Source organism: Myxocyprinus asiaticus, chromosome 14 (genome assembly GCF_019703515.2).
Source record: "Myxocyprinus asiaticus isolate MX2 ecotype Aquarium Trade chromosome 14, UBuf_Myxa_2, whole genome shotgun sequence".
Taxonomy (NCBI): Eukaryota; Metazoa; Chordata; class Actinopteri; order Cypriniformes; family Catostomidae; genus Myxocyprinus; species Myxocyprinus asiaticus.
The window spans coordinates 36,270,758-36,289,018 of NC_059357.1; the positions used below are offsets into that span (position 1 = coordinate 36,270,758).

At 38.4% G+C, this 18,261-nt stretch overlaps 2 protein-coding genes across 5 annotated transcripts in view; both read right to left on the reverse strand.

Moving 5' to 3' along the window:
• LOC127451726 (pre-B-cell leukemia transcription factor 1-like) overlaps positions 1 to 4,748 on the reverse strand; it is a 62,893-nt gene extending 58,145 nt beyond the window's left edge. For 3 of the 4 annotated variants that reach the window (XR_007899134.1, XM_051716633.1, XM_051716631.1), the window contains exon 1: positions 3,426 to 4,748. Coding sequence is in view for 3 of the 4 variants with exons in the window: in XM_051716633.1 (XP_051572593.1) it covers positions 3,426 to 3,610 (185 nt within the window). In the remaining variant the exon portion in view is untranslated. The remainder of the gene's footprint in view (positions 1 to 3,425) is intronic. The other variant, XM_051716632.1, reaches the window with a different exon arrangement.
• A 6,321-nt stretch (positions 4,749 to 11,069) lies between these two features.
• LOC127451729 (kinetochore-associated protein DSN1 homolog) lies at positions 11,070 to 17,623 on the reverse strand. Its single transcript, XM_051716636.1, has 11 exons — positions 17,552 to 17,623; positions 17,217 to 17,244; positions 16,715 to 16,994; positions 16,543 to 16,616; positions 16,384 to 16,456; positions 13,981 to 14,062; positions 13,833 to 13,883; positions 13,647 to 13,718; positions 13,382 to 13,529; positions 11,886 to 11,973; positions 11,070 to 11,635 (listed from the first exon to the last, which is right to left on the reverse strand). Exons 1-11 carry the CDS (start codon positions 17,581 to 17,583, stop codon positions 11,553 to 11,555), a joined length of 1,011 nt encoding a protein of 336 aa, XP_051572596.1. The 5' UTR covers positions 17,584 to 17,623; the 3' UTR covers positions 11,070 to 11,552.
• Between the last annotated feature and the right edge of the window lie 638 nt (positions 17,624 to 18,261).

Sequence of the window (18,261 nt, forward strand, 5' to 3'; positions counted from 1 at the left end):
ATCTGTTTATGTTTCATGAGGCAATAAATGAAAATGTGACAATATGCATGTATGTTACTTAGGGGAAATCATTTTCGCGTACTACTTCACGAAACATAATCAGAATGTGGGAAATAGCAGATTGTTACTAAAGCCAAGGGTAGCGATTAAAAGAAGTCCAAACTCAACCTAACATGGTACATTTATCTTGAAATAATTCTCACAGATTGACGCGAGATGACAAAACACTGCTTGTTGTATTTTACGAGTTGAGACTTTTCTAACGTTATGACTCATGACTATTCGATCTGTATGATGTTTTTATTATATCCATTATGATTGTGTTCACATTTCATAAGTTCTACTGTGGAACGGTAACAAGTGTCTGTAAATGAGACGAGCATAAGCAAAATGCGTGCACACTCAAACAACCGCTGCACTCACAGTCTGGCTGGTAGCATAAATATTGCACTATGTATACAGAGATTAGAGTTTGTATTGTGCATTTTGTTTAATCTTCATTACATGCTCATTTTGGTTTAATGCATTATTACATCTGTTAGAAGTTCATAGGCCTTATTCACAGCAGCGCCATCTTTGATTTCTGACGGGAATGACAACGAGGCTGTGAGAGATAGACTTACAATCTCTTCAATGGGTTGTATAGTTGTTTAGTATTTTTAGATCGTTCCGCTGACGAAACATTGAAAAAAAATCTTTCCAAGTAATTTCAGCAGACAAAAAACTCCAGACAACATGAGCTGTAGAAAATAAGATGTGATCTAGGAGCTTTATACAGTGCATGTCATAGAAGAGATGGTAAGTCTATGCCTCACAGCCTCATTTTCATTCCCATTAAAAAAAATCAAAGATGGCGGGGGCCTGGGTTACTCAGTGAGTATTGACGCTGACTACCACCACTGGAGTTGCGAGTTCAAATCCAGGGTGTGCTGAGTGACTCCAGTCAGGTATCCTAAGCAACCAAATTGGCCCGGTTGCTAGGGAAGGTAGAGTCACATGGAGTAATCTCCTCGTGGTCGCGATTAGTGGTTCTCGCTCTCAATGGGGTGTGTGGTAAGTTGTGCATGGACCACGGAGAATAGCATGAACCTCCACATGCTGTGAGTCTCCGCGGTGTCATGCACGATGAGCCACGTGATAAGATATGCGAGACTTTTCCTCCGCCACCCGGATTGAGGTGAGTAACCGCGCCACCATGAGCACCTACTAAGTAGTGGGAATTGGGCATTCAAAATTGGGAGAAAAGGGGATAAAAATAAATAAATAAGATGGCACTACTGTGAATAAGGTTTATTCTCTCTCTGTTAGTGATTCAATTTATGCAAGTGTATTGTCATTTATTTCTCAATAAAATCAGCATACATCAGTAATATAGGTACATTTTTTGGTTCATGTTACATTCGCCAAACCTTAAGAGTTGGTCAGATTGTCATGTCCAAATTCCAAGCTACTTTAAACGACACCTATTTTTTAATGGTAGCTTTTAATGAATGATCTAGAAGTTACAGATTAAAAGATAAAAAAGTTTAAGTTGTCAGTTATTGTATCTGTATCGGCCACAATGAACTGTGAACAGAAATTCCATATCAGTGCATCCCCACATTTTACTATCTTTAAATCTGCACTGAAAATTTGAGAGAGAAAAAGAAAAAAACTCTGGGCCTGCTAATCACGATGCGCCAACTTTACATGCAAGCTAATGAGATTTGAGAGTTACAGCAGAGGAAGATTTTCAGCCAATAACGACTAAAATTTTGCTCTGTTCCTCACACAAAGCTATTGTATGTGAACAAGTTGTATGGGCTACTTTTATGGTGCTTTTTTGTCATTTTTGCAGCCCGACGGTATCCATTTAAGCTACTATAATAGTACAGATAACAGATTTGTTATCATTCTGCATAACAAAGAGGTTTGGAACAACATTAGGGTGAATAAACACATTTGGGTGAACTACTGTTTTTTATGACTGTTTATTTGCTTATTTAAACTTGCACATAGATCAAAAAACCTACAAGAGCCTCTGCGAAAAGGCAAAAACACACGTTTCTATACAATTATCTCTAGTCAAATTGAAATGAAACCACTACGCCCAAGTTAAACATCATAAATGGTGCTACATAGATGACCTTATGCAAAAGACAACATCCATGCGTTCATAAGTTGCCCGTGTAGCGACCCGTACATCTCATTAATAGAAACTCAATTTGCGGACAGCTGCACTCGCGCACACATTATAGGAGAATTGATTGCGCCCAACACACAATGAAAAGGATGAACACCAGGGAGGAGGAGGGGGCAAAAGAGAAGTGAATTAATTAAGAGAACCAGGTGGTCAAATGGCTTGGTGGAAAATCACAAGCTAATGACACATCACAATGCATACACACACATACGATCCCTCATTAAAAGAGGCATCTTTTGTCCGGGATCCGCGGCATTAGTTGACCTTTCAACGGATCACAGCGCGCGAACCGTTCGATCCGCTCGCGTGCACGATGAGAAAAGGATCAATTTCACTGTGGTCAGTATATATAAAACACTGACTGGACCAGAGCAGAATCTTTAGCAAAAAGCGGGGGAAAAACAAGTAACGTCTCGGGTTTAAGTCCGACACTGTTTGACGGCGATGACTTAATTAAGCGCGCGCTGATTATCTATGCTAATGACGAGGTAGCAGATTAATCCAATTCATTTATCTAGTGAGGCCCTCAATCTGGCAGACACTCACTAAAGAGGCAAATGGCTTCACGGAACCCATGGGTTCCTGATAACAAACATATTGGTTGACCTCTAAAGCCTTTTTGAAAACATGCAGCGACCCCACTTAGCAAAACAGAGGAGATAAACATACTGTGTTTTTAGGCTTTTGTACACTCCTATAATCCCTTTAGACGCTTTTTAGTAGATTTTGGGACTTGGAAATGGGAGTTTAAAGTGTCAGGGTTTTTTTTTTAATAAGCAAAACATTATCCGAACTAATCATCCAAACTCAATCCGTTTATTGCAAGAGAACTTTTACCAATGTTAAAAGAAAGTCCCATAACAACCAACGAGAAACGACCAGTTAACCCTTTAAAGTGTACTTTTCTAGTATACTGAATAAAATACATGTGATCTAAAAAAAGAAAACACTGCTTTACAACCCTTTGCCATGCACTCGTTTAAAACATGAGATTATTTGCTACTACATGTTCAGGCGACAAATCTCCCCATTGTATCTTCCTATCATGCATTATTTGTCTCTATAGGTTCTTATTGTGCATGTGTTTTAGATGTGTCAGATTGTGTCTGGTTGCTGTTGCACTACAATTTCCTCAGTGAAATGAATCAAGTATTCTATCTATCCAAAACAAAAGTCTGCCTAGCAGCTCTTCTTGGTAAACCAAAAGTGCGTCCATGTTTTCATCACTTCTCTCAGGTCTTACCTCGCCTGGGCTTCGTCCAGGCTCTCATCGGTGATGGCCATGATCTGCTGGAGAATATCCCCAATGTCTTGCTGCGGCTGACCGAGGGACTGTTGCTTCCGAACCGAATCGGGGTCACCCACGTCGGCTTGAGACAGTCCGCCGAGTCCGCCCATGCTAGCCAGCATTCGGGTCTGTTCATCCATAATACTTAAAGCCAAAATCTCGCCGTTTCCACACCGCGAAACCAACGAAAACGTTCAAGAGGCGTGCAACGATCAGCCTTCGTGATCATGCACCGCCACCAACGCGAATATAAAACGTGGAGCCTAACGAAAGACTATGTGACAACAATGAAAACAGGCTCGGAATCTGAAATGCCCCTTCAATAAAATGACGCGTCAGTGTTGTTTTATACGTGGATGACCAGTGTGCATGGATCTATGCAACAAAAAAAGATCGGACCACATGCAACACCTGGGAAAATTTAGTACTTAAAACCAGCAGTGGTGCAAAAACATAAACCCCCACCGAAGCGATCTAACAGGAAAAATAAAAGCGTCCCTGGAAACATGAAGTATCACACGCGCTGCATCTCATCCAAACAGCGCATCGGCTCCTTAAACAACTTACAGCATGCAATAAAATCATTAATGTTCACATGCACATAAAAAGAGGGAAAAAACACAGCACAGTTTTTTTTTTTTTTTTTGTCAGGGGGCTGTTCTGGGTGACAGAAATCTCGGTATATGGAGCGACACTACTAACAAGCTGGACTAAACCAACCAGAGCGGCTAACAAGCTAATGGAGAGAAAAAAGTCCCTGTTGAAAATAAATCGAAATAGAAACTCTGCCGTTGGCTTATTACCGTCTCGTCACTTAGGGAAATGCACAACTCAACGGAAGAAATGATTCCCGAGAGTGTTAAATGAGTGTAACAGTTTTTAAATGTAATGAAGAAATCTCCGACACAATTGACTCGCAGTCTTGGCTAGCTGCTTAGCAGCAGGGCTAACTAGCATCGGAGCGCTGCTAGCAACAGATTCATACATATACAAACACAAACCCCGGGACCGAACAGCAAACTGCCCCCCGACCCTGCGCTAAATGCCCCCGACTTTAGGTGGACGCCACGAAAAGGCTGCTTTCACGGCTTAGAATGGAAATGCTCAGCTCCATCCCAGCCAAGTCGACACAGTTGGTTTCTTCCCGAGCTGTCGGAGAAAAAAAAGACTTGCCCCTCTCTTGTGTTTCTGCCCTCCTCGGAGTCTCTTTCTCCCCCTCTGAGCGAGCGAGCGCACCACTGAGCGCATTCACGCTACTACACACGAGCCCATGCGTCATCATCATCCTCGCGCACAGAAGAGCCGCTACTATGAGAAGCCTCTAGGGGCAACAGTGAACGCGCATAGCTTGAGTCTGTGTGCTGCTTCTAATAGTTGATTTGAAAATAAGTTGTGTAGCTCTTTGAAACTGATTAACCATGCAAATACTTGGATTTCGCTTGAGTTGACGATTTACCACAGCTCTTGCGTATTAACCATAGTTGAACTGTGGTATTTGTGGTACAACTCCAATTCCGAAAAAGTTGGGACAGTATGATAAATGCTAATAAAAACAAAAAGGAGTGATTTGTAATTTATATTCACCCTTTGCTATATTGAAAGCACTACAACTACACATTATATGACGTTTACTTTGTGAATTTCATTGAATTTTTTTTTTTATTTTTTTTTATTTTTTATTTTTTGGAAAATGTACAGTAATTTCAAATCAGACGATTGCAACACGCTCCAAAAAAAGTTGAGACGGGCAATTTAAGACTAAGAACAATTTGACAAGTTAAAATAACAAGGCAATGTGAAACAGATGTTAAACTGGTGAGGCAATCGTGTCATAGTATATAAACAGCCTAGTCCTTCAAGAGCAAGGGTCATTCAAGATTTGATAATTTGCCAACAAATAATTCAGCAAATAAGCCAGCTCTTTGAGAACAATGTTCCCCAAAGACAAATGGGAAAGATTTTGGGCATTTCACTCTCTACAGTGCACAATATAGTTAAAAGATTCAAGGAATCTGGTCAAATCTCAGCACGTAAAGGGCAAGATGAAAACAACTTCTGAATGCGCGTGATCACTGATCCCTCAAAAGTCACTGTCTTAAAAAAGTCACTCATCTGTAATGGATATCATGAACATGGGCTTGGGATAACTTTAATAAACCTTTGTTAGTCACAGCACTCACTGCTGCATCCACAGATGCAAGTTAAGACTTTACTATGCAAAGCAGAAGCCATACATCAACACTGTCCAGAAGCGCTGCTGACTTCTCTGGGCTCGGTCGCATCTTAGATGGAAAGTAGAACAGTGGAACTGTGTTTTTTGGTCCGATGAGTCCACATTTCAAAAAGTTTTTGAAAAACACTGCTGTCGTGTTCTCTGGGACAAAGAGGAAAAGGGCCATCCGAGCTTTCATCAGTGTCAGGTCCAAAAGCCAGTGTCTGTATGGTCCAGGGGTGTGTCAGTGCCCATGGCATGGGTAACACGCACATCTGTGAGGGCATCATTAATGCAGACAGATTTGTAAAAGTTTTGGAGCAACATATACTGCTATCCAGCACCATCTTTTCCAGAGACGTTCCTGCATTTTCCAGCAGGACAACTTCAAACAACATACTGCCCGAATAAGCAGAGAGTGCAGGTGCTAGATTGGCCTGCCAGCAGTCCTGACCATCTCCAATTGAGAATGTGTGGTACATTATGAAGCGCCCAATATGGCAATGAAGACCCCGTACAATTGTGCAGCTGAAGACCTGCATAATGGATGAATGGGGATAATTCCACTTTTTATACTTAACAAACTTGTGTCTTCAGTGCCTAAATACTTAATAAGTGTTATTAGAAGAAATGGTGATGTTTCACAGTGGTAAACACTTGACTGTCCCAACATTTTGATACAGTACATTTAAACAAAAACAATTAAATTCACAAAGTAAAACATAATACAATGTGTAGTTGTAGTGTTTTCAATTTAGTAAAGGGTGAATATAATTTACAAATCACTCTTTTTGTTTTTATTAGCATTTATCATACTGTCCCAACTTTTTCGGAATTGGGGTTGAAGGAAACCACAACCAAAACAAAGGTTGCCTCATCTGTGGTTAGGCCAGTGTAACTATGGTTTCTACAAAACAAGCTATGGTATTTGTTAAAAAAGGGAAGGTTTAACACTTTTGGGGGACTACAGTATAGCTACAATGAAAATAGATTCTCTAACTCCCCTTACAAGTTATTTTGTACCATTCCCTTCTCCTAAACTATTTCTGTCCCAGACATTTGGCAAAAAATATCCCATCGTTATTCAAATCAAACACCTAGAGAATGCAAATCAAACCTATCGGAATGGCTCTAAAACCAACATTCAAAACATTTTTGATAGTGGTGTTCTTTCATTTTGGGAAAAGTACTACATGACAAAGAAAACGAACCTAATGCTGTTAAAGGGATAGTTCACCCCAAAATGAAAATTCTCTCATTTACTCACCCTCTTGCCATCCCAGATGTTTATGACTTTCTTTCTTTAGCAGAACACACACACACACAAAAAAAAAAAAAAAAAAAAAAAACATTAGAAGAATATTTCAGCCCTGTAGGCCCATACAATGCAAGTGAATGGTGATCAGAAATGTGAAGGTCAAAAAAGCACATAAAGTCAGCATAAAAGTAATACAAACAACTCCAGTAGTTTAATCCATGTATTGAGAAGCACGTTCTGAATACCCACACCTATCATATCACTTCTGAAGGCATGGATTTACCACCAGAGTCTCATGGATGAATCGTTTGACTACATTTTCAGCATTGAAACATGCCTTTGAATCAGTCAGGAGCGCATGGGACATTTACAATGGGCATTACAGAAGCAAAGCAACAGTTTTTAATACTCACCTGGCCATTTACTTACATATTAAGAAACTAATTGAAAATCTAAAATGCTTTTTTAACTTATGAATACCAAAATGAATCATAAATGATAATGTAATAAAAAGACTAATTTCCTAAGAGACAGCTGCAAAGGTGCTTATAGTTTGCATATTTTAAGGTGGTGTATAACTAAGGCTAATGGCACAGGTAAGGATACTGAGTGAGTTTAAGGACTGATCTGTGTTTAATACAAATTAAGATCAATTGACAGCATTTGTGGTATATTGTTGATCACCATAAAAATAATTTATACTCATTCCTCCTTTAAAAAAAAAAAAAAAAAAAAAAGCACAAATTGAGGTTACACTGAGGCACTTACAATGGAAGTGAATGGGGCCAATTGTTGGAGGGTTTAAAGCCAGAAATGTGAAGTTTATTAATTAACAAAAGCGCCTATATTCATTTTTCAGTTAAAACTCGTGTATTATTTGAGCTGTAAATTTGTTTAAATCATCTGGATTATGGTGTTATGCCATCATGGAAGCGAAGTTGTAAAATTAGCTATAACTTTACACAGAAAAGTTAGTAAGCGATTTTATCAGACTGAAATCATGTTAACACGCATATTGTTTACATCTTGTGGCTATACTTTTGAAACAGTGAGTATTATAACGTTTACTGATTGGCCCCATTCACTTCCATTGTAAGTGCCTCACTGGAACCCAGATTTTTGCTTTTTTTAAAGAAAAGGAGAAACAAGTCTAAATGATTTTCTGTGGTAATCAACATTATGCCACAAATGCTGTCGATTGAGCTTAACTTGTATTGAACCTGGAAATTCCTTTAATGTGATTAGCCTGAAGAGTGACTTCAAAGGTAAAAAGATATAGAAAATAAGAGGATTACTGAAGTCTAACAGCCTGATTTCATGCTCAAAATGCTTATCTTTCCACATTTGGAGGAAATAATGCATGGGAAACACAAAAACTAAAACTACAATAGCATAAAATAAAAAGACGTGAAACTAAACAAAACTAACAAAAAAGGCTCAACTGAATTCACTTGGTTACACAACAAATTTCAAGTTTTTCTTTTTTATAAATTTCAAGACAGATATATCCATTAATACATAGAATGAATGTACAGTATATGAATAAATGACTCAGAATTACTTATTTGAATCAATCTGTATTTTTTCCAAGCACATGGACAGAGCAGATTAAAAATAAGTGGACCCAATTTTTTTTTGCAAACGTAGATGTTTTGTTGTGGTTCATCACTCAGAGAAAAAAGACACCCTTCTCAGATGAATGGATCCTGGAATACGTGGAGGGAAGAGACTCAGCCTGGAGCATTTCAACGGAAGTCTGATGATGTGTGTGCAGAGAGAGGAATGGGACAAAAGTGGTCGCGGTTTATGCTGACGCGTAGCACATCTCTCGGCTACAATCTAACACTAATCAATCTGAAGTGAGAATGAGAAGAAGAGAACAAACCTAAACCTGCAACCGTTATCAAAGCAACGCTTTCACACAACAAGATTTGGGGTAATTGAAAATCTATATTCTTTTCTAATCTTTCTCCTTTCATTCCCTAAATGATGGTCCGGTGTGGCCCGATTTTTAACATGAATGAAACAAAATGGGAAATGATGTCTATAAATCTAAAATGCAGAAAGAGACCTGGGACATACACAATTCAAAACAATATAAATAGCTTTATTTTCTAGTACAGAAAAATGCATATATTGAGAGAATTTCTTTTTTTTTTTTTTTTTGCTGCACCATTCTTACAGATACTAATTTAATATGTCCAGTGACAAAAGAACTGGTAGGTTTTCCCCATAAGATAAAACTCCATACGGACTCCTATGGAGACAACTACTGTATCACCACTTGCATACATTAATCTCTGTCAATTGACATTTAATTTGAAAGTATTTGCCATCATGAGAATTGTTTTTCCCCTCTTGACTCTGAATAGCTTTTCTTTTGGAATCTGTTTGAGGCAGATGCACCCTCGGCCCACAAGCGCTGAGCCTCATTTTCATCTAAATAAGAATCGATCCCTCTTGCTGTGCCACCCCCAGTGTTTCTAAAGCTTAACCCCACCACCTCCATCCCTACATTAACAGAGAAAACCAAATACAAGCCAAGTCTCATCAGCCTTCATCTAAATAGGAAAAATAACAACCTGATTTTAGATGATCCTAAACCAAAAGAGATCTAAATAATTACATTTTAACCAATGGATATGGCAGTCATTTGTGATTATTGGATAATGATTTTATAGTGACTGTATAATGACTGTTTTCACCATTGTTAAAGCTAAAATCTCCCTTTGGTCACAGTGGACAAAGTACTGTATTTAGAGTAAACATGAATTGTAACAAACTTAAATATTGTGTGCATGGGGAGTTCAGAGTCGGCCTTGTTTCCTCTTGAGGGCATGGAAACGTGATCTAAACAGAGAGGATGTGAATGAAACCCTGAATTGGAGAAAATCCTCTGAGCCTTCTTTCGTGCTCAGCACCCCTGAATTATGGAGAATAGAGAACAAGGGCTGGAAGTGTGGGGGAAGGGGTCAAGCCCATAGAATGGTCACGGGACACATAGGAATAAACATAATAGAAGGCTAAAAGGCACTCAAAGAGCTCATGACTAAAGCCCAAAGGCCAGTTGTCTTTAAGCTAATAACGATGACTTAAAGCATCAAAATACTTGCTCACAAAGTTTGTCTTGGAATCAAGACACTAGTAGAGTTCATTCAATGATTTTACCACCCAAACAAAAGAAAAATCTTGGGATGGATCAATGAGTATTATCCCTCGTCTATTAGAGCAGTGTTTCCCAACCTTTCTTGTCTCATTTACCCCACAGCCCCATCCCATCAGCATCAAACCAGAAATGTGCTCCTAATCATTCATATTGTACACTGGATGTCATTTAGCATCATTATTAATAAAATGACCATTATTACAGTGATTCACTTTGAAATTATAAACATTTGATACTGCAGGTGAAAAACAGACTCACCAAGTTACTTCCTTTCAAATAAAGAAACTGTTAATTGAAAATGTTCACAAGAAACCAAGTTCCAAGGCAACAGTATGGCCTGCAAACTTGGCAAGATGTCACAAAAGGTCAACGTGTTTTAAAGGAACAGTTCACCCAAAACATGATTCTAGTGTGTTAAAATAACTTACTAACCTTTTCTGTGTAAAGTTACAGCCATGACGATGTAATGTCAACAAACCCTAAAATGACCATAACGATTTAAACAACTTTACAGCTCAAATAATGCATCAGTTTTAACAGAAGAATTAATGCAAGTGCTTTTATAAAATTATAAGCTTCAAATTTCTTCCTTTAAAACCTTCAGAAATTGGCCCCATTCACTTCCATTGTAAGTGCTCACTGTAACTGGGATTTTTGCTTTTTTTTTTTTTTTAAGAAAAGGAGGGACTAGTCACAATTAATTTTTGTGGTAATCATCATTATGCCACAAATGCTGACAGTTGAGCTTAACTTCTATTAAACCCAGAATATTTCTTTAAGTACCCCCGAGGTACTTCTAGGTGGGAATCACTAAATTAAAGGCACATACCAGGACATTTTAAGGACCCTTTAAAGCCATTGGGAGCTCAAATGGAATCAATGTCTTATCAAAATTGTACATTTCAATATTGTAAAAATATTGCAAACATGTTATATATAAAAGACAAATATTTCTCTATATAGTAAATGTCAAGGCATTTAATAATACACAGAAATTTTACAACATGTCACAAAACACTTTACAACAATCCTTAAAAATACACAGGTTAAAGCAGAGCTTTGAATAACTAAGTGAATAACTAGACTGCCATCTAGTGTCAATTTCAGTGTATCATGTACAAATTCTGAAAGTATTAATGTCTCATTTATCATCACTGACAGTTCAAAACTAGGTGATGCTTGTTTCAAAGGCATCGGTTTATGTTACTGTCCACACAGAGCATCCAGAGAAAAATATGCAGCTATAAATTTATATAGTCATATGCAGAACTATTAGTACTGGAAAAATGAGCATGTGTATTTCAACAGAACAAATGAGAAGTGTTACAGGGAAAACAGTCCCAATGTTACAAAGGTTAATAATGCATAGCCAAAAAGGTCGTATCATATCAACAGAAGTTTGCAGTGAAACACTGAATCCTATAGGAGTAATTACAGCACTATACACTAGGAGGACACACTAGATTCGGGTCCTTTTATCAGCTGTCTGACTGGAGATGAAGGGAGATTCTGGAATCCAGCCCTGCAAGCTGTGGGAAAAACAAGAGCCAGGTGTTTATTGTAATGACCATGACCAATCTCACACTGTTGTGGATTACAATAATAACATCTAGCACTATCACAGCAGCTGCTTTATCTTGCAATGTCTAGTCTGATTTCGCCGTGTATGTGGAGCGGAGTTTTAGCAGTAAATGTTGATGCTGCTTTGTAACTGAATTGTGTCTAAAAAAAAAAAGGTCTATTTATCTGTTTTATTTGAACAAATTCAAACATTCTCACCCAGTCTGGCACTAGTCTCCTTTACCAGTAGCTGAGATTTCTCATGGAAAGACAGCAGTTCCCTCATTATACAACACTGAGAGTCCATCTGTGAAGGATGAAAAGAGATGCACATAACAAAAGCTCTCAAAGCAGTTTTGAGTTTTATTTTGAGATGACTGAAATATTTTGAGAATACGACAGCTAGCAAAAAATAATTCGGGTAAAAAATATTGAATATTCCAGGTTCATTACTTTCCACTGTAACAATTTTTTTTGGTGATTTTCTCCCCAATTTGGAATTCCCAATGCGCTCTAAGTCCTTGTGGCAGTGTATTGACTCGCCGCAATCCGGGTGGCGGAGGACGAATCTCAGTTGCCTCCGCGTCTGAGACCATCAACCCGTGCATCTTATCACGTGGCCTGTTGAGCGCGTTACCATGGAGACTTAGCACGTGTGGATACTTCACAGCATCCACGCACAACTCACCACATGCCCCACCGAGAGTGAGAACCACTTTATAACGACCACGAGGAGGTTGCCTCATGTGACTCTACCCTCCCTAGCAACAGGGCCAATTTGGTTGTTTAGGAGACCTGGCTGGAGTCACTCAGCACGCCCTGGATTCGAACTCGCGACTCCAGGGGTGGTAGTCAGCTTCTTTACTCACTTAGCAACCCAGGCCCCCAATTTCCAATTTTTCATTTTTTTTTTTTTTTTAAAGAAAAGGAGGAAAGAGTCTAAATCAATTTTTGTGGTAATCAACATAATGCCACAAATGCTGTCGATTGAGCTCAACTTGTATTGAACACGGAATATTCCTTTAACCAATTTTTGCACTATTACTTATTTATAAATTCCAATTTTTAGGCCAAATCTACAGTAATCCATTTAAATTAGTAAACGCATTAATTTCACAACGTTTATGCCTCTCATCCACACTATAACTGTGTTTTCCTCCACCAAAAATGGAGACTTCTGACAATGCTTTTCATAACCGCATACTTTGGAAAACTATGACCTTCGGAAACATCTGACGTTTTCAAACTTAAACATATTAATGTGCACGTCACCTTAATTTGAAGAAAACCAATTTACTTTCATGTGACTTTCATTGTTTGTTATAAAACACTTATAACAAAAATTAACAAAATGGAATACACTGTTTGCTGAAGTATTCGAGTTTATACAGATGACAAACAATTGAGGACACAATGTCCTCAAAATGTTCAGTTCTTGTTGTCACTTGAGATCAGATGAGTTCAAGATAACTTACTTAAAACACTGTATATAAAGTGAAAAATAGGGGTGCCAGTGTCATTCGGTGTGAATGGGCATCTTGTTAAATTTGAAAGAAAAGTGGATGACACAAAATACAGTGAAACACAACACTAAAACTATTTTTTATATGCAAATGACTGAACTGGTTAAGGGCCTAAATACTTTTGAAAGGCACTGTGTTTGATATTCAATGAATCCTAAAGGCTTCAGCCTGCAGAAAGCAGTATGGTCTCACCACTAGCTCCATGTTTCTGAGTAGTTTTTGCTGCTTGATGAGGACTGATTTGTAGTTCGGTTTATTCAGAATGAGTTGACTCTGTGAGGACTTGGCAAAGCATGAAGGCTCCAGTGGCACTCCTTTCTCCTCTCCCCGCTCAACACACCTGCAACGGGTCAGTGATGTATAACTAACCAAACAAAATCTTCAAAGAGTATGAAGCAGTCCATATCTCTTCTATTCATGTGTGTGCTTGTGCATTTATGTATGTAGTTGTGCTCACTTGTCCAGTTCGTCAGCTTTGGTCCAGTGTTTGTTTAATAGAGACTCCCATGACATACTTTCAGCCTGTAACCTTCAAAAGTACATAATACCCAGAAAAAAAAGAAAGTGGCACATGCAATCGTGAAGACTGAAATTAGTGTGAAATGGTAATGCATTACGCTGCAAAGACCAGACAGAGAATTACCTGTTGATGTCCTCTTGAATACGTGCAGTGGTCTCTTTAACAAACGGGTCACTACACATACAGAAAAAAGAAATCAAGCAAACCTGAGTGCACCAGCATCTGTATTCCAGCAGTGCAATCAAAACTTTACAGTGTAGGAGTAATTTACCTCACTACACGCAGGAGTGAATTCTGAGTTTCTCTGTTGATCTCTTTAGCCAGACTGTCCCATTCAACTTGCAAAGATTCAACTGCAAGAGATTACTGTTCATGTTAACATCACAAAATGCGATGCTAATGTTCTCTCTGGTTTTACTCCCTCCTCTGTCTCTTTTAGCAAGTCTTAGAATTTTGGCCTAACTAAATTTCTTTTCCCGTGTACACATCTGCCATGGTTGTTCATATTCCCCCGGCTGAACAAGTAGCCACACCCCAAACTCACACTATAGGTTGAGCTAGAAAGGGATGGGTGGAGCTCAGCAGGCCATGCAAATATAAACATCAATGTTTTGATAGTGCCTGGGAGGCTCAGTGTTGATACTTTTGGGGGAGGTAAACCCACGAATGGCTTACTAATAGTTGTCAATGAACAATAAATTGGGATAGTAGAATGTACAGTATTATAACATAAAAAATGTAATGTAAAATGTGTAATTTCTGCACCACAAGGACATTTTCACTGTTTTCAAACAGAATTTCATACACTCTCTCCCATCTGCGATTGATCAGACATAGAGGTAATTCCTCCCCAAACTCACGCCATTGATTGAGCCAATGTTGCTTTGTCGGACAGGTGAGGATTCTTAAACAGAGCAATATTTTGATACTCCCACAGAGCCACATTGTTTATACTTTATGAAAATTAACCTAGGAATGACTTGCTTATAGTTGCTAATAGCTGCATATTAAACTGGAATAAGAGGGGAAAAAAATTTATATTTTTAAATTAGCTAGGAAATTTAACACGTTCATTTATGCGATAGTTGAAGGTTAACAGTTGACATTTAATGCATCATTATTCATTATGCGTGAAGCATGTCCCGGACATAAACACGGGAGCGGATTTACTGTATGGAGAAGAGAGACTTCACCTGCAAGCAGTGAGCCAGGTGTGGGAGAGATATGGGCAAGCTGCAGTACTATATCTCTTCGCATCACCGAAAACACTCTCTTACTGCCATCTGAACCAGTTTTAAAACTGAAACTGCACAACAGAGACCCAGCGTGTGCAATAGAGACTGACTGCAGCCAGAGAAAATCCTAGTTTTGAGATTTTACACTTTAGCTAATTAAACTTAACTAGCATTCAGTTTGTTTCATATCTGTATGTATAGTTCTTATAATGCATTGGCAATATACACTTAAGTTTGTATTGGCAATATACCTTGGTATAAATTAGGGATGCTCCGATATGGAATTTCTGGGCCGATACTGATAACTGATAATTCACAGTTCATTGTAGCTGATATCGATATATAAAATAAATCATATTTTTAACTCTTTAATCAGGAACCGCTAGCTAATTAATGAAAAGCTTCTCATTTGAAAAATATGTGTCATGAAAAAGCTTGGAATTTGGGGGCCTGGGTAGCTCAGTGAGTACTGATGCTGACTACCACCCCTGGAGTCACGAGTTTGACAGGGCATGGTGAGTGACTCCAGCCAGGTCTCCTAAGCAACCAAACTGGCCCGGTTGCTAGGGAGGGTAGAGACACATGGGGTAACCTCCTCGTGGTCGCTATAATGTGGTTCTCGCTCTTGGTGGGGCGCGTGGTGAGTTGAGCGTGGATGCTGCAGAGAATAGCGTGAAGCCTCCACGGTAACGCGCTCAGCAAGCCACGTGATAAGATGCGCAGATTGATGGTCTCAGACGTGGAGGGAACTGAGATTCGTCCTCTGCCACTCGGATTGAGGTGAGTCACTACGCCACCACGAGGACTTAGAGTGCATTGGGAATTGGGCATTCCAAATTGAGGAGAAAAAAAAAAAGGCTTGTACTTGCTGCTATTTAAGGTTCGGCAGATGTAACATGAACCAAAAATGTGCCATAAATGACAGATGAATTCTAATTTGAATGAGAAATAAATAATACTCTTGCATACATTTCATGGTGCCTATGTATATGAGGGTTTATTGAATCGGACCATTTGATCCCATATAAAAAAAAATAAATAAAAAATAAATAAAAAAAAATAAATGGCCAAACTTTTAATTACAGATTGTCCACTGGTTTATGGCATGTGTATATACACTTGTATCAAAGATTTAAAACTGACAACCTGAAAAAATGTGTCGAACTCTATCTGCAAAAACCTGAACATTTTAACATGTACATATTAAAAAAAATGATAATTAACCAATTTCTTGCACGTTCTTTGAGACAAAGTAAAATGTAAATAAAATTTGATCATAATGATTAATCGCGAATTATCACAGAAAATGGTGCAATTAAACAATTTTAATCGATTCACAGCCCTATTTTAAATGCATTTTAAAATGTACTTAAAAGTAAATGCTCTGTTACTGGTATCAACAATTTTGCACTTTTTAAGATGAATAATGAAACACTAACCTTGAGTCTGAAGTGTTTCTGTATCAACACCAGGAATAGTGTATAAACTATTTTTGACTCGCTTCACTGTCCTCTGTGTACAAACAGGAAATTTGAAGAGTTAAATACAGGAAGGTCAGAAAGCAGGATCTCAATCAGACTGGCATAGACATACCTTACCTGCATTGCAGCTTTGAATAGCTTTTCCAGTCTCTCGTTGTCAGGTAAAGAAAGACTGATAGTTTCACATGGGGCTAAAACACATAAAGAGAAGAACACATAATAGCATGGCATAAAATAGAAAAACTCCAAGTTTACAGCTATATTTGTTTTGCAGTGTTCTTGCTCTCACATTGTGAGGTACTGTGGAAAGGTGGAAGAGACCGCCTGCCTCGGGACGATCTTCTCCATGATTTCCTCCGTGAGCGAGGACTTCGTTCTGGAGCTGTGAAATTCACACTCATTGTTTCTCTGATACCGTCCTCAACAGAGTTCATCTTTGAGTGATTTGGTCGTTCCTCTTCTGCTAAAGGCTCCATTACTGCAGGTGATGTGCAGGGAGACTTCTGAGGAGGACCTGAGATGTGGTTACTATCATGTGGCCGCTTGATCCCATGAGGGACTTCTGAGACCTAGACAACAGAAAGAAACAGTTGATAAAGAGTGATGAGAATGCCTCTGGCAAATGTTTATGATTATGATAAGAACGAGTGCGACAAACAGACAACGATGCTGTAGTTGCACCTTATGCATAATGACAATAAAGAGAAGAGTTAACTTCAAGACGAGCTCTGTATAAAAAAGCGTCTGCTAAGTACATGCAAATGTAAACAATGTACGGAAAACAGATTTACCCTTGTGTGGATGGTGCTGGCTTCACACCTGTCAGAGACACATCAAAGCAATTGAATACACTGGTATGCATTATTTGTATTTCAGTTGTTATAGTTTTATATTTCACTAAAGATAGTTACAAAACATTGCTTGATGCCACATATACATGTATGTGTTTAATGTTGGCTCATTAACTAGTTTAGTATTCTGTGGCTTGACTGTATCAGGCGGTATTTTACGATTCTAAAAGCTGTCTTTGACTTACAAGGCATTTTTCACTTTAAAACTACCATCAGACGTGAAGGTGCATTTAGTGTGCCTGTACACATAATGAGTCTTGTAAAGAAACACTCACCGTTCAACTCCATCATTCTGAAGCTCCGCCATTTTCTTTCAAACGAAGCCCGCGCGATGTGTCAGTCACGCCCCGCCCACTTTTACATCCGCGGTGGATAATGGGAAATGTAGTCATGTTAGATTTTCTCTGTCCCAGCTTTGTCTTAACTCAGTTTTTGTTTTGGTTAAATCACGCACTCGCTTTATTATTTAGAATTGTAAATGATTACGCAGATAATATCCTTTTAATTTTTTCACATTTTTGATCTCACTGCAGGTCACTGAGACTTAACATTATTTTAGAAAATAACACAGCCTTTTTTCCCTTTTTTTAATTTTTTTTTTAAAAGGGAGGCATACAGACATTTGTTTCTGTAATACAAAGTTATGATAAACGACAGCCATTTTCAATCGAGTATGTCTGTTTTAGGGATGAGTGTTAGGGAACAAAGTTAAACTGGTTAAGTACATTAAAGTGTACCCTAGTACCATTAGACTTCTCAGTCATACCATTAGACCGGTTACATCTATCAGGGTTCCCACCCTTTTCAAGGCACAATTTTCCAGGACATTTTATGTGCCCAATGGGTATATTATTTATACAAAAATACACGAGATTTCAAGATGTATATGTTGAATGTTTTTTCTTTTCTTCAGAATTTCCTATTCAACAGTTTAATTACATATTAATATCAGAATGGTGTCTAGACAAATTAATACATTAAAACT

Bases quoted from the DNA above. Each gene is read 5' to 3' on its own strand.
- LOC127451729 (XM_051716636.1), bottom strand. From the start codon at position 17,583: ATGGCGGAGCTTCAGAATGATGGAGTTGAACG. The intron at 16,617-16,714 runs GTGAGAGCAAGA...TATGTGTTTTAG, and splicing joins TTTCCACAGTACCTCACAAT to CCCCATGTGAAACTATCAGT. The intron at 13,530-13,646 runs GTGAGCACAACT...GACCCGTTGCAG, and splicing joins AAAGCTGACGAACTGGACAA to GTGTGTTGAGCGGGGAGAGG.